The sequence below is a fragment of the Martes martes genome, assembly GCF_963455335.1.
Source record: "Martes martes genome assembly, chromosome: X".
Classification (NCBI taxonomy): domain Eukaryota; kingdom Metazoa; phylum Chordata; class Mammalia; order Carnivora; family Mustelidae; genus Martes; species Martes martes.
The window spans coordinates 25,121,856-25,138,452 of record NC_137897.1 but is presented as its reverse complement, the minus strand read 5'-3'; the positions used below and the strand labels follow the sequence as shown (position 1 = coordinate 25,138,452).

Genomic DNA, 16,597 nt, shown 5'->3' with positions numbered 1-16,597 from the left:
GTTTACCTTTACCCTTGAAATTTTTTCCTTTCATTGTTTTCTTACCTCTCATCATGGCTTTTTCTTTTCCACTTAAAGAAGTCCCTTTAGCATTTCTTATAAGGCTGGTTCAGTGGTGTTGAACTCCTTTAACTTGTTTGTCTGGGTAACTCTGTCTTTCCTTTGATTTTACGTGATAACCTTGTAGTGCGGAGGATTGTTGGTTGTTGGTTTTGTCCTTTCAGCACTTTGAGTACATCTTGCCACTTTCTTTTGGCCTGCAAAGTTTCTGCTGAAAAATCAGCTGATATCCTCATGGGTTTTTTTGTTGTGGATAACTGTTTGGTTTCCTCTTGCTGCGTGTAAGATCTTCTCATTATCTTTAATCTTTGACATTTTAATTATTACGTGTTTTGGTTTGGGCCTTTTTTGGGTTCATCTTATTTGGGGCTCTCTGCTTCTTGAACCTGGGTGTCTCTTTCATTCCCTAGGTTAGGGAAGTTTTCAGCTATTATTTCTTTCTATTATTTCTTCCCCTTTCTCTTTTAGCTCCTTCTGAGATCCGTACCCTGGGAATGTTAATTTGCGTGATGTTGACACAGGTCCCTTAACCATCTTCATTTTTTAAAAATTCCTTTTTGTTTTGGTGTTTAGCTTGAATGTTTTTTCTTCCCTCTTTTCTGGAGTGCTCTTCTGTTCTTCTGCATCCTTTAATCTCCTATTGAGTACTTCAGGTATATTTTTTATTTCAGTTATTTTAGTCTTTACTTGAGATTTAAAAAAATTTTTTTTGATTAAAAAAATATTTATTTATTTATTTGACAGAGACAGAGAGGGAACACAAGCAGGAGGAGTGGGAGAAGGAGAACAAACTTCCCACTGAGCAGGGAGCCCAACACAGGGCTCGATCCCTGGGATCATGACCTGAGCTGAAGGGAGATGCTTAATGCCTGAGCCACCCAGGTGCCCCATATTTTTTTTTTCAAAAAACATTATGTTTTTGTTGAAGTTCTTAGTGAATTCATTGCTTCTCTCAAGTCTGGCAAGTAACTTTATGATCATTACTTTGAAATATCTGTCAGGTAGATGACTTATGTCATTTTGGTTTAGTTATTTTCTTGAAATTTTGTCTTACAAGCATATTCCTCTGTCCCTTTTTTAAATTTGATTTTCTGTGTTTATTTCTATGAATGAGGTGAAAGAGCCGCCTCTCCCAGTCTTAGATGTGTGGCATTGTGTAGACACATCGCCTATGTAGACTGTGTGTTCCTCACACGTTTGGGTAGCTGGCTGTGTGGGGCTGTAATCCATGGGTCTCCGGGTCCTGGGGCACCCCGCAGTGTGGTTGCCCTAATGGAAAACTGAAGCACAACCTGGCGTGGATGTAGGTGTCTCAGGGGGCTTTGCCCTGTACCTCCTTTGTGATATTACTGGAGCCGTATTGGATATAGGTGAGGTGTGCCCTGTTGTGCGCCTCCCTGGGGCCACCCTGCTCAGATGGCTGGAGCTGGTGTGTGCTTGGAGCCTGGAACTAGCCGAAGTGGCAGGCTGCTAGGATACCAGTCCTTCCTCCTGTCTCGCGGGAGGGGGAAGGTCAACTGTGGCAGTCACTAGCACCTCTGACCCCAGGGAGAGTTCCTGTAGTTACTCCACTGTTTGGTGGATGTTCTGGGGTTAATAAATGGTTTTCCTTCACTTATAGTCTAGTTACCCTTTATTTATTTATTTTAAGAAAAAGACTATTTATTTATTTGACAGAGAGAGGAAGCACGAGCAGGGGGAGTGGGAGAGGGAGAAGCAGGCAGGCTCCTTGCAGAGCAGGTTGCCTGATGTGGAACTCCATCCCAGGAACCCCGGGATCATGGCCTGACCCAAAAGCAGATGCCCAACGATTGAGCCATCCAGACATCTCTCTGGTTACCCTTTAAACTGCAGCTTATTTTCTGTGCCCTGGGCAGGTGAATCTGCACATGCATCTGTCAGTGATACCTTCCATTATTGCAGTTTGTGGCGTCAAGGTGGGGTTGCCCTTGTTACCATGCGTCTCTTTCTCTTGCCGTTCTGATCGAGGTCCCTCTAGCCTTGTATTGTGCAGAAGGTGTTCCATCAGCCCCTCGTTCTTCAGGAGGAATTGATCTATATATAGGCGTAAATTTGGTGTGTCCATGGGAGGAGATAAGTTCAGGGTCTTCCTATACTGCCTTCTTAGACCCATCCAAACATTTTTTATTTTTGAAATACTGATTGTAGTTCTCTACATTGCCCCCAAGTAATGGCATGATTTAAAGTTTCAGGGCTTATTTTTAAGATAAAGAAGATTTGCTGTGGAATGGCCCTTCCTTATGTGTGTGCTTTAGACCATGTAGCTTAAAATTGTGGTTTCCATGCCTCTTAAGATGATGCAGGTGTTTACTTCACATACTTAAAAATATTTGACCATCTAGTGAGCGAACACAGCAGAAATTATGGGATTGTATGGTATACACTACGTTTTTCCCCTTCAAAAAAAATGGGAAATATATATAGTTGAACCCTTGAGCAACATAGGTTGAAACTGTATGGGTATACTTACATGCAGATTTTTTAAAAATATTTTTTAATTTATTTGACAGAGATCACAAATAGGCAGAGAGGGAGGCACAGAGAGAGAGGGGGAAGCAGGCTCCCCACTGAGCAGAGAGCCCGATGGGGGACCCGATCCCAGGACCCTGAGATCAGGACCTGAGCCAAAGGCAGAGGCTTAACCCACTGAGCCACCCAGGTGCCCCTTATATGCAGATTTTTTAAAATAAATACAGTCAGTGCTGTAAATGTTCTTTTCTTCCTTATGATTTTCTTAATATTTTTTCTCTAGTTTTTACTCTGTTGTAAGTGTACAGTATATAATATGTCATTTCTAATACAAAATACATATTGATTAATATGTTATTAATGATTAATATGAATATGACCGTTTATGTTATCAGTAAGATCAGCAGTCGGCTATTAGTAGTTAAGTTTTGGGGGGAGTCAAAAGTTAAATACGGGGGCACCTGGGTGGCTCAGTGGGTTAAGCCTCTGCCTTCGGCTCAGGTCATGATCTCAGGGTCCTGGAATCGAGCCCTGCATCGGGCTCTCTGCTCGGCAGGGATCCTGCTTCCCCCCACTCTCTCTGCCTGCCTCTCTGCCTACTTGCGATGTCTGTCTGTTAAATAAATAAACAAAATATAAAAAAAAAAGTTAAATACAGATTTTTGAATGCCCTGGGGTTGGTGCCCATAACCCCTGTGTCATTCAGAGGTCAACTGTATTAAAACGTATATCAGTTCATTGATTCTTGATGCTGCCAGTTAATTTATGAATTATTATTTCACTAGTTGCCTTTTTATATATGGGTGCTCAGCTTGAGTAGTGCCAGTGAGATTGGATGTTAATTTTCTCCACTCAAACTGTACCCTTAAATCCTGCCATCATAGCACCTCTGCCAGTGGCATTAGAAATAAGTGAAAGCCCAGCTGTTTAGGTCTGGCTGATGATGGGCCAGCAGCAGCGTCTTTTTAGTTAATTTTTTCTTCCAAGATTTTATTTAAATTCAAGTTAGTTAACATGTAGTGTAGTATTGGTTTCAGGAGTAGAATTTAGTGATCCATCCCTTACATACAACACCAGTGCTCATCACAAGTGCCTTCCTTAATGCTCATTACTCATTTAGCCCATCCCCCCACCCACCTCCCCTCCTGCAAAGCATCATCATTAAAAACAAAGGAGTCTACATTTCCATTTGCGTTTACTAAGTTATTTCCTTTAGACTTTGGGTTTCCTTTACTCATACTTCAAATCCAAATCTTTTGGTCTCAAAGTACAAGTAGAATGTAAAACAGACAGGACAGGTGATGCTTTGTGGTGTTATCATCAAGTTCTTGTTTTGTTACTACTTTAGACATCAAAATGATTTCTCTGCTCTGGACAGTGATGTGATAGCCCTTGGGAAAACCTGAGTGATTATACACAAGTAGCATTTCTCAAGGCTAGCGAGATAAGGTTGCCAAAATAGTAATACTCTGTAGTTTTAATCTAGCTGGTGCTTTATTTTTTTTTAAGCATTAAAATGAAACTGAAGTTTTGGGGATGTCTTTTGGCTTTTTTTGTTTCTAAACCAGTGATTGGCTATATTATATCAGAAAAGTCTGGCTAAATTGAATTTGTCAGTTTTACGTCTCGCCATTTTAACATAGTGACCATTGCTATTTGAAATGAAGTGGAATATGTAATTAAATTCAACCATATTTTATTGAAGTATTGTTGACACACAATGTTACAAGAGTTTTAGGTGGACAACACAGTGATTAACTTTGATTTCTTTTAATAGAAAATGAATGCGGTGTTGGAAGATCACTACTATTGGAAGGCTGGTTAGCGTCAATTTCCTAAGAGATACTTGACCACTATTTGTTCTGGCATGGCGCAGAGCACTCCACAGCTTGACATGCAGGTTCTCCATGACCTCCGACAGCGTTTCCCGGAGATTCCAGAGGGTGTTGTGTCTCAGTGCATGTTACAGGTAGATTACCCAACAATGATAGTGATATTAAGCTACAGTTCTCCTTAAGTTTTCTTGTCTTTGTGGAGGGCAGTGGGAGGTATTTAGAGCAGGAATTCTCAGCCTTGGTGCTATTGACATTTTGGGCTGGGTTATCTTTGTTGTGGGGCCCTGCCGTGTACATTGTAGGCTGTTTAGCAGCATTCCTGGTCTCTGCCACTAGATGCCAATAGCACTCTTGCAGTTGTGACAACCAAAAATGTCTCCACACATTGCTAAATATCTTATGGGAGGCAAAACCTACCCTACTGAGAACCACTGATTTAGAGGGGAAAAAAAAGTCCTGTAGCAAAACAAAAACTGATTATGTTCAGATTCCACCTTTTATAGTTTTGGAGTTGTTTGATCAGTCCCCAAATTCTTAGATTTGAATTTTGAATCTCAGATTTATCATTATAACTTTTTGGCTGTACTTTTGAGCCAGTTTTTTAAAGTCTATAGAGAGTCCATTCTCTTACTTACTGTTTTTCTAGTTAATAAATGCTTACTAACAGGTAATTTTAAGGGTAAGGCCACTTTGTCTAGTTTAATCATATTTCTTTGATTTTGTTGTCTTATATTGAAATATATCTTTAATATTGGATAGTATGTGTTTTCCCATTCAAGGGACAAGAGAGAAACCGGCCTAATGCTCCCCTTGTTGAATTTTGCATCATCCTTCACAGGATCTCCATGTGTTTTGGGTTACAGCATTTCCCTGTTTGGTTCACTTTTGGGTATAGTACTTTTGTCCACTGGACTTCCTCACATGTTGTCAGTTCGAATTCTGCCTTACTGCATCGTATGCAGACTCTACCTTACTGCAGTATGAGTGGCTCAGCTTATCACCTAAGCCTATATACTGCGGAGTTTAATTGCAAATAGAGACTCACAGAACAATTGTGGTAAAAGAGGTGCTTCCTAGCCCTTCTACTACGTTTAGGCCTTTGAGGTTACGGTTTTTGTATTACAGCTTGATTTTGTTTTTTTCCAACACACATTCCCACTGTGAATTTCCATTCTTTACTTTAGCCACATTTTGGTCTCTGGTAGAGCAAAGGTGCTTCCCAATGGAGTAAAACCAAGCATGAGCGAGGCTTCTAGTTAAAACCATTTCCTAGCAATCACCTTCCTTACCTGTCCTCACTACCTATCCCCCAACTCTTTGTTTTTTCAAATTTAATTTATCCTTTTATCGCCTGTATTTTTTCATGGCTTAGTGTCTTTATCACACTAAACTGAAGGAATGAACTTTACTGAAGGAATGAACTTTAAATTCAGCTTAATGAACATTTATTGCTAATTGACATTGTCTCAAGTCTTCCTCTTCCTTGTTCCTTTGAGATTAATAAGAGTCTATTGGCATAGAGACTTACCTTTGAGTGGCACTGAAAAGTTTTGCTGTTTGCATTTAAAGACTCAGTGGTTGACATTTAATATACAAGTTTTAAAGCCTCTCTCTCTGAGCTATCATCTCTCAATTTAGGGTCACTTTTTAGGAGTATGAAGCTTTTTTGCCTAGGTCTTTTCAAGAGTTTATATATGGTTTTTGTTTGTTTGTTTGTTTGTTTGAATTCTGACCTCTTAGGGCACCTGGCTGGCTCAGTCCCTAGAGCATCCAGCTCTTGATCTCAGGGTCATAAGTTCAAGCCCCACACTGGACATGGAGCCTACTTGAAAAAAAAAAAAAAGGAAAAAGGAAAAGAAAGAAAAAATAATTCTCACCTCTTTATCCAACTAAGTAATTTTTATTTATTTATTTGTATTTACTATTTGATAAATTTTGTATCCATTTTTTTTTTCTTTTGAAGGCATTCTGCAAGTTAAAGATCACATTTGAATCAGTTTTGGTGGTATTTAAAAATGATTTTGTAAAGAAATTCTTTTTAAATTTTTTCTTCATAGGAAAATTTACTTACCTTGTCACTGTAGACATGCATTTGAATAGGCTGACAAATCAACTTTGTATCATTGCGAATTTGGGTCCTTTTGTGAGGGTACTGTTCAGGCTCCCTAATTCACTGTAGAAAACATGAAATTTCAGCAGCATTACTCTAGTTGTCAAATAGTGAAGTATCCACGACTGCTTTAGGTTTCATATAAATGGGCTAATTTTTTTAAAATTTTATTTATTTATTTGACAGAGAGAGAGAGAGAGATCACAAGTAGGCAGAGTAGCAGGCAGAGAGAGAGGGGGAAGCAGGCTCTATCCCAAGATCCTGGGATCATGACCTGAGGCGAAGGCAGAGGCTTTAACCCACTGAGCCACCCAGGTGCTCCTAAAATGGGCTAATTTTTGTTCTCCTTTTAGTCCATTTGCAGACATACTTTATTTTCACTTTTCATATTCTTTTCTTTCAGATACCTGTCAGTGACATTTTCTAGTAGGCAATCAGTTTGAATTCTTTGGATCCAAATTTACTTAATACTGAGCTTCTCATCTCTTGAGTACAGTGATTTTCAAACAGGATTTTTAAAAAGGCCATATTCTTGAGTTTTAATAATTTTCTTCTTTTTTTAAAATAATTTTCTTCTTAGATTTTGACAATTACTTTTCTCTGTGGCTCAGAATTTTAGTATCACAGCTTTATATAAGGAAACAGATACAAGTTATGTATGGACTTTTGATGAAGCCAGTTCTTTAAATTTCTAAGAATTCATTTTGCAAAGGTTTGTTTAACTGAATCTTTGTTTACTTCATGAAGCTTTAATATAGTTATTTACTTTGGGCCTAACATCCTCTCCCTTGAAATTAGGGAGTTAGGAGACTGAGAATCTAGAACTGGCTCTCCTGTTAACTAGTTAAGTGCTTGTTCTCAAGCCATGTATCTCTTTCCTCATCTGTAAATGAGTTGAGTTGGAATAGATGAACCCTAAAAGTTTCCAGCTCTAAAATTACAGCATTGTATGTTCTGTTTTAGGTTTAACCTTATTTGCTTCTCAGCAGAAGTAAAAGTGTTTCCTTTCATTTTTGTATCAAATGTGCTTTTTCCTAAAATCAGTATGCAGTAGTAGGTATGTATGTGCATATCTGTATATTTATGAACTACAGAGAAAGTCATAGAAATTGAGAAATTTTATTATTCCAAAGGCAATGGATAATAGTGCTTTAGGCTAATAAAATAGTTGAGAATTTTGTATTTTAATGGAAAACTACCTTATATTTTCAAATTAAAAAAAGACGAACCTCCTTCATTAGTTACATTATTGTCAGAATGTCTAAAATGTCACTTTGGTAATACCATCTTTGAGTGTGTGTATAGTGACTCAAAAAATTCAGATCCTACAATGATTGTGAAAGTTGACCAAGTAGAAAATGTTGTGTCTGTAGGAGTGTGAATGAATTTCATTGAGGCAGTTGAGACTTGGTTTTCTGTTAAATAGCCTTAACTTTGGCAGTTCTGGAACCATAGCTCAAAAATGTGTGCTTGTTTTTACTGATTTCTTTGGTTAGCTTCATCTTTCCCAAGGATATTGAAGTTATAGGGATAAATTTGGTGAAAAGAAAAGGCTGCTTTAGAATTTTTATTGTTTTGACTCTAGGAATTTTATTATAATTTTTCTCCTTTTGTGGTTCCAGTACCTTTCAAAAACTAAAGCATGACTATTTTCATGTTTTCTGGTTTTAAACTGGTGTGTTCTGAGCAGTTATGGTGAATCCAAGATTGGCCCAACATGTTAATTTGTTGAGAAGCATCAGACCTAAAGTGAGTCCTGGATTTGGACTCAGACAACGTGGAGTTGAGTCACCATTAGTGGGTGCTTTCCATTTCTGTAGCAGTAGCGGGAGTACTAGTCATAGGAACTAAATGTCTGTGAAACAGTATGAATTGTTTGGGATCTCCTTGACAGGGTAGATGACTCTGAAGCTGTTTGTGCTTAAAATGCCATTCTCTACTTATTTTATGACAGTTGTATTTGCATAACCTGCAATGCTTGACTTCTTTTAGGATTTGTTCATTTTGTCATTGTTAATGTTACCACTTTTCTCCCCTAGAACAACAACAATCTTGAAGCCTGTTGCCGAGCCCTCTCCCAGGAGAGTAGCAAATACTTATATATGGAATACCACAGTCCAGATGACAACAGGATGAATAGAAATCGCCTTTTGCATATTAATCTGGGTATCCATTCTCCGAGTAGCTACCACCCAGGAGATGGGGCACAACTTAATGGGGGTCGAACACTGGTACACAGCTCAAGTGATGGACATATTGATCCACAGCATGCAGCGAGTAAACAGCTGATATGTTTAGTTCAGGAACCACACTCCGCTCCAGCTGTTGTGGCTGCTACTCCGAACTACAATCCATTTTTTATGAATGAACAGAACAGAAGTGCAGCTACTCCTCCTTCACAGCCACCTCAGCAGCCATCTTCCATGCCCACAGGAATGAATCCATCTGCTATGCAAGGGCCTTCACCGCCACCACCTCCTTCGTACATGCACATACCTCGGTATAGTACAAATCCGATTACTGTTACAGTGTCCCAGAACCTCCCTTCTGGACAGACTGTACCAAGAGCTTTACAAATTCTTCCACAAATTCCAAGCAATCTCTATGGGTCTCCTGGTTCTATTTATATTAGACAGACATCTCAGAGTTCATCAGGAAGACAAACTCCTCAGACTACACCATGGCAGTCCTCACCACAGGGCCCAGTGCCTCATTATAGCCAACGTCCTTTACCTGTTTATCCACATCAACAGAACTATCAGCCTTCTCAGTATTCTCCCAAACAACAGCAGATTCCTCAACCCGCTTACCATTCGCCACCTCCTTCACAGTGTCCTTCACCCTTCAGCTCTCCACAGCATCAGGTGCAGCCTTCCCAGTTGGGCCACCCAAGTTCCCACGTCTTTATGCCCCCTAGTCCTTCAACTACTCCACCGCATCTGTATCAGCAAGGACCTCCCAGCTACCAGAAGCAGGGAAGCCATTCAGTAGCCTATCTCCCATACACAACATCTAGCTTACCCAAAGGATCCATGAAGAAGATAGAAATTACAGTAGAACCCTCTCAGAGACCTGGGACAGCAATGAACAGGAGTCCTTCACCTATCAGTAATCAACCATCTCCACGGAATCAGCACTCACTGTACACAGCCACCACACCACCTTCAAGTTCTCCTTCAAGAGGAATATCCAGTCAACCAAAACCTCCGTTTAATGTTAATCCCGTGTATATTACATATACACAGCCAACTGGACCTTCGTGTGCTCCGTCACCATCTCCTCGAGTGATACCAAACCCAACTACAGTTTTTAAAATTACTGTAGGTCGAGCGACGACTGAAAATCTTTTAAATTTAGTGGACCAAGAAGAACGTTCTGCAGCCCCAGAACCTATTCAGCCCATTTCAGTGGTACCAGGCTCTGGGGGAGAAAAGGGAAGCCATAAATACCAGAGGAGTTCTAGTTCTGGATCAGATGATTATGCCTATACACAAGGTAATTTTAGCCCTTTTATGAAATTTAATCTTTATGGTGAGGTGGCTTTTTCAAAATAAATTTATATTAGCTGTTTAGTTTTAATGAAATGGTTAGTATTTGTTAAATAGTTCACAGTAGCATTGCTACCAGGAATAGGCTGAGACAAAAATAGTGTCAGAGCTTCAGAGTTCTCGATAGGCTTTGTTTTAAAATTTGAAAATAGTGATCTAATAAGGCTGTTTTTAGGAAGAACATTCATTGGGACAAAAACATAGACAAGTGAAAGTGATACTGTCAAAAAACAAACTACAGAATTGGAGATTCATAATGGGTGGGCTAATGTTTACCAAGGTTAAGGAATTTTAATCTTTTCTAACGAGACTGGCCTAGAGGGTGTAATATTTATAAGTGATATATATTTATAAGTGGGATTGGTGATGAAGACTAATGTTGGATTAGTTATTAGTGGACCTAATTAAAGGGAGGACAGAATTTTTAAGAAGTCTATCCAGATTTCAAGGTATCTGAGAATTTAATATTCTTTCATTGTGTAAGAGGAGTAGTAATTATGATTATAGTTCGATATGTCTGGTATTGAACCTGTTTAAGAACCACACAGGTATAGTTAAAAAGACAATCTTAGGGAAACGAAGGTCAACAGAGCAAGACGGACATATGGATGATGTCATTTTGGCAGGAGTTCCAAGAGCCAAATTAAAGCCAAATAGCATTAGCAAGACACAAGAGTAAATGCCAACTCAGAATGGAGGACAGGGTTTCTTTTGAGTATTTTATGCACTAGCAGTGCATATAGAAATTTCCCAGTCACTCGTTCAATGTTACCCTCTGCAATGACTCTATCTGTAACACTATAGCCTTGCTGTTACATCAGCGAGCAAGGATGGAGAGGTTAGCAAAGCAGTTGAAACTTGAGAAAGAGGAGCTAGAGCGGTTGAAGGCTGAAGTGAACGGGATGGAGCATGACCTGATGCAGAGACGGCTCCGAAGGGTCAGCTGCACCACTGCAATCCCCACGGTAAGTCCTCTCTTAGCCCGTGTGGCCAGGAAGATGGGCGTGATGGCTGTCTGGGGCATGTGTTCTTCTTTGATGTTCTGTTCCTGACAGGGCCTTTCCATTTTTTAAACAATGGATGAGAGACTTTTGCCTTCAGTTGTTCTCTTCAGAATAATTCGGTGCTTTTATTTCTTCTCACATGTATGAATTCCATAGGTTCATCAGTATTTTTAAATGACTGATTTTCTAACAAAGGTATGGCATCTCATTTACTATGAATTGCTCTCTGTCAAAATAGAGAAGTACACCCTCCCCAAGCATTTTGTGTTTTTTTCTCATCTGTTCATTTTATTCTTTTAAGCATACACTATACATATAAATTCCAAAGATTTAAAAGTTAATTTTCTTAAGTACGTTGATTCAAATGCATTAGAACAGTGTCAATATGAATCTGGGAAAGTGTGCACCATAGAGCATTATAAGGCAGAGCAATTTTGTTAAGTGTAAATAAGGTAGGAACTAAGGTAACCATACTGACAGCGGTCCTGATAGTAACTGCCCTAATGAAAAGATTTGGATAATATATTCTTAACATTTTAAGTACTGTTTATGAGTTCTAAAAAATGTTAAACTATTCAGAACGTTTTGAAATCAGTCTCCTAGAATCTTGTGACAAAAGTACAAGCTTTCTGTGATCTGACATTTATTCGTGCAGCAGCCCTTGTTGAGTTTATGCATGTGGTCTGTATGTATGCACCAAGCTAGGTGCTTGGTGTATACGTGCTAGCGAGAGAAATAGACCCGTGGGCAGATACTTAGAATTCGGTGTGGTAGGTGCTGGTAATGCTCACGGGTAATGAGAGGACTCGTACGTCAACTAGTCTGTGTATGTACTCAGTGCACTTCTGCTGGAATGCCCTTCTGAAGCTCTTCATGGCAAAGTCCTGTGTACGCTTCAGGGCTTCACCTTACTCTTTACCTTGTCTTTGGAGCCATTCCTTATTTTCCTGATCTCTTTTGGCGGAGAGTAATTTTTTAGCATTTACAGGTTCGGAGAAGAGCAGCATGTCTGCAGCTCTGCCTTCATAGATAGGTTTTTAATGGAAGGTGGAAGGTCATGGCTTCAGAGGCAACCTGTGAACTCCTGAAGTCATGTTCAGTCTGGAAGCATGTCTCCAGTGTCCATCTGATTTTTGTTAAGGTTAATAGAATGGAGGGGAAAAGGGTGAGGACCCACTGGTCTACACAGTATTGTGTTGCTGTAGAGGCAGGGAGGAAAGGGGAGGGCATTTTAGAAGGGAAAACAAAAGAGAAAAGAGGGAAGGAACATTGAGGTAACAAAAGTGTGAAGTTAAGACAGAGACAGACTTTCAGGAGGCAGCATATACAGGTCTTACACTTAAGCTGAGATTTCTGGTGTCTTAACAGGTTAATGTGCATCTGTCAATTGCAGTTTAGACCTTGAGGGTGAGGTGTTTGAACTTCATTCTGCTGGTAATGGGGAACCAGTGGAATTTTTCAGAAGGAAATTATTGATAAAGAGGCATATTTAGTAATTTAATGAAATTTTTTCTAGTACTGACGAGATTCCTAAGTATAGTCAGTATTAGAAGTAAGGAGGAGGGGGGGTTTTACTTAAAGCACTTAGAAAATTATAAAGCTCTCTTTAACTGAAAGGTAATAAATTTCTTAGTGTTTTCTCCACTTGAAATCTTAATTGAATTCTCCGATTGGGGGAGGTATTGAAGAACATAACCCACGGAGGAATCTGTCCTGGTGGTTGGGCACTTTGGAGTCTTTTAGGTACTTATGGAGCATGAGCAGATTTTGTTAACATAAAAGTCATTTCCGTAACATAACTAAATAAGTTTTGTTTAGTAATCTCTTGCTGTGTGGTAATTCCTGCTGAAATGAACCCTATTGGTTTTTGTTGTTGTGTTGGAAAGTAGAGAACTGTCAAAGATAACATAGGTTAGTGCTTCAAAAAAAATCCAGATTTTAGATGAGCATTTTTATTGATGAGTTACTTAAAAAAAGAAAAAACCAAAAAGTAGAATGAACCCCCTGTGTAGCCATCACCCAGCTTCAGAAGTTGGTAGCCCATATTGCTGACAATATTTGAGAGATGAGAAATTTGTTTGATTGCCTTGTGTTTCTGCTGCCAGGCCTAGAGTAAAGTGAAGGACTATTAGCAATGCATGGCTGAGGGACAATTCTACATGGAAGTTCAGACAGTGCCTCTCTATCAGGTGTGAATTTGACTCCTCCTGCTACTCATATATCCTTGGAGAAGTAACTTTCTCTGCTTGTTTTCTTACCTGTAATATCTTCGAGTGCCCATCTCATGGGATTAAATAATATTATACATAATCAATTTATGTAATCCCCAACAAATAGTAAGTATTCTTACCAGTGTTGGTTGGACAACACTGGAAAATCCTATTTAAGATACACACACACACACACACACACACACACACACCCCTGAACCATTTTGCAAAATTTTGATTTAACTTCAGGAATATGCATAATGTATGTATATTATGTAGGAAATTAATCCAGAAGTAAAGCATTTTGTCAGAATTCCCTTTTGTTGATAGAGGCTCATTCGAGTCACCATGACATCCTTGTAAAGACTGCCCACATAAGGGGCTCCTGGGTGGCTCAGTCAGTTAAGCAGCCGAATTTTCATTTCTGCTCAAGTCATGATCTCAGGGTCATGGAATCAAGTCCCACATTGGGCTCCATGCTTACTGAGGAGTGTGCTGGAGATTCTCTCTCTTCCTCTCCCTTGTCCCCTTTCCCCCAGTCTCTCTCACTTGCACTCTCTAAAATAAATAAATCTTTTTTTTAAAGATTTTATTTATTTATTTGACACAGAGAGAGAAATCACAAATAGGCAGAGAGGCAGGCAGAGAGAGAGTGGGAAACAGGCTCCCCGCTGAGCAGAGAGCCTGATGCAGGGCTCGATCCCAGGACCCTGAGACCATGACCTGAGCCGAAGGCAGAGGCTTAACCCACTGAGCCACCCAGGTGCCCCCCAAAATAAATCAATCTTAAAAAAAAAGTGCTCACACAGGCTCTGGAGGCAGAATAGTTCTGGCAATCACTGACTATATCTAAGTTATCTGCATTTGATTTTCCCTATTTATAAAAGGGAATTCTGTTAAATATATTTTAATATTGTTGTCAAGATAAAAACAATATATGTAAGGTGCCTGGCATGGAGTTAGGTGCTCAGTAAAATGGCTGTCTTTATCTTTGTCCCACTCACGTGTAGGATTACGTGATAGAGAATGGACTATTTTTTTGCTACTAAGCACATATTTCTACCTTCAGGTTTTAACATTTCTTTATCAAGCAGTGTATTAAAAAATGTGCATGCCTCAGGAGACTGAAATGCACATTTGTTGCCAGCTGTAGAAGCTCAGAGCACCAGTGCAATAATCTAATGAGGGCAGAAGTGGAAGATCACCCTAATCTGCAGTTTGCAAAGCACTGTTAAGTGCTGTCGAAGAAGTCATCTCATAAAGAGATCTTTATGTGAAAGGATAAATGTGTGTCTGTGAACCGATATGTGTTTGTGTGTGAGAGAGAAAAGATCATGTAAATTGACATTAAATCAGAAATGTTGGCCAGTTTAAGGATATTAAGTACTTTCAGTGTTTTGAGATAGAAATGTTAGCTTTTTGCTGATAGGGTTCAAAGGTGAGACAGTTTCATGGCGGAGAGGAAAATTTAAGTTACACCTTGAAAGATAAATAAGGTTGGATTAAGGTGAGAGATGCCATTTACCCCCTTAGTCAAGTTTTTCCTGTCATTTGTCTTGTTCTAAATGGGTTTCTGAAATAACCGATGTTTGTTAGTCTCAAATGCATAATTAGGGCCAAGCCACTGAACAACAGTGATCTTCCACTGGGTCTCTGTGATACAACTTCTTCAAGTCCTCAGTTGACTTAAGGTAGTTTTGCCACCTTTTGGAAAAAGCTTAAGAGTTTTTCACTTTGAAATGTCAGCTCTTTTACAAACAGCTCTAAATTACAGCCAATCTTGAAACCCCTCCTCCCTGAAAAGACAGTGTATTTTTTGGCGAATGGTACTGACTTTCCAGATTTTTTTTTGACCTTGGTTTAATCAGAAACTATGAAAAAGGACATAATCTTACAGGTATACCATTCTTTTAGGGAATTGGAGTGGTTCTCTTGTCTTGGAAATGACTTTGTTGAGTAGATCTCTTGTTATAAGCAAATGTGCTGTAGCCTCTAGACTATAAAGTGTATTACAGTACTTCCATACTTAGTTATGGAGCTTCACTCTTTATGACCACTGTGGCCAAAACACCCCCCCCCCCATACATAGGAAGAAGCAACTCCTTTAGGTCCTGAATTTTTCCGTTATGATTCTACAAAGAATGAGTTCTTTTACATATTCCTAGGAAAACAATAGCCGTCTTTGAAACCCCTGGACAAGTGCTTTATTTTTAGTATAAATGCTCAGGTATATTTTAAACCCTTTTAATGTTGCCTGGTAGACAAGGTGTAAGCATTTTACTTGGTAATGTCCCATACTTTTGCAGATAGGAAAAAGGAAAGCAATCCCTAATAAATAGTTCTAAATGACTTTTGTGTTCTCATAGCATTCTAAGCAATTGTAGCTCTTACTGTATTCTATCACGTATTTTAAATGTTTCATACTTAGTAATGCAAGGGGCATTCTAAGCAATTGTAGCTCTTACTGTATTCTATCACGTATTTTAAATGTTTCATACTTAGTAATGCAAGGGGCAGTCCCATTTATTCTGATAACATGTCCTAACAGCATAAGAGCTTGCATTATTGTGAATTAAGAACCTTTTTACTCCTTTTTCTTTGCTCTTATACTAACATAGTTTGTAGAAAAGTAAAGGCTTTTAACGGAAGAGGATTTTATTCTGTTGCAGCAGACATTTATCTTCTACTTCATGTAGTTGAAAGCACATTAGTAACTGAGTTAATATCTGGGCTGTGCTGAAAGCTTCAGTATCCCTGCCTCTGGAATTCAGACTCGAATTTTGTTTGTTACTGTGTGTGTGTGTGTGTGTGTGTGTGTGTGTATGTATAAATATATATAAAATCTAGAAGGTCCGGGGATGTAAAGACTTCCAAAAAACTTTATTTAACTGAAGAAGAGGGCATTCTGTACATTTCGATGTCTCGTGTGTGCCCCTCAAAGGCCAAAGAATAGGTAAACCAGGCTCTAAGTCAAGAAGAAGGAAACAAATATGGAGGAAGAATGGGATCCATTTGTTTGTGAAATTTTCATGTAATAGATTGTTTGATCTAAATCCTGGTTTTACCAATCATTGTGTTTTATAACCTTGGGAAGATTATATGTACTGTGGGTGCATCAGCTTCCTCATGTATAAATTAGCAATGATATTAGTACTTGCCTAAAAGATGTTTTGAGGAAAGAATAAGACCTCTGGTAAACACAGTGCCTGATACTTAGTATTGTTTTTTCAAGCCTGGACAGCACTAAAATCATGGACGTTGCTTGTTTTACAGATTGATTCTCATAGTTTCCCTTACCATGAAAGCACAGAAGTAAATTATTTTTAGTGCTCTGTGATTA

At 39.0% G+C, this 16,597-nt stretch overlaps 1 protein-coding gene across 1 annotated transcript in view; it reads left to right on the top strand.

The window, feature by feature from the left end:
* Nucleotides 1–16,597, top strand: part of TAB3 (TGF-beta activated kinase 1 (MAP3K7) binding protein 3) — a 58,042-nt gene that overhangs the window by 23,252 nt on the left and 18,193 nt on the right. The window contains exons 4-6 of the mRNA XM_080831167.1: nt 4,328–4,519; nt 8,535–9,990; nt 10,848–11,008. Of these exons, the coding sequence (XP_080687293.1) occupies nt 4,418–4,519; nt 8,535–9,990; nt 10,848–11,008 (1,719 nt within the window). The 5' untranslated portion in view covers nt 4,328–4,417. The remainder of the gene's footprint in view (nt 1–4,327; nt 4,520–8,534; nt 9,991–10,847; nt 11,009–16,597) is intronic.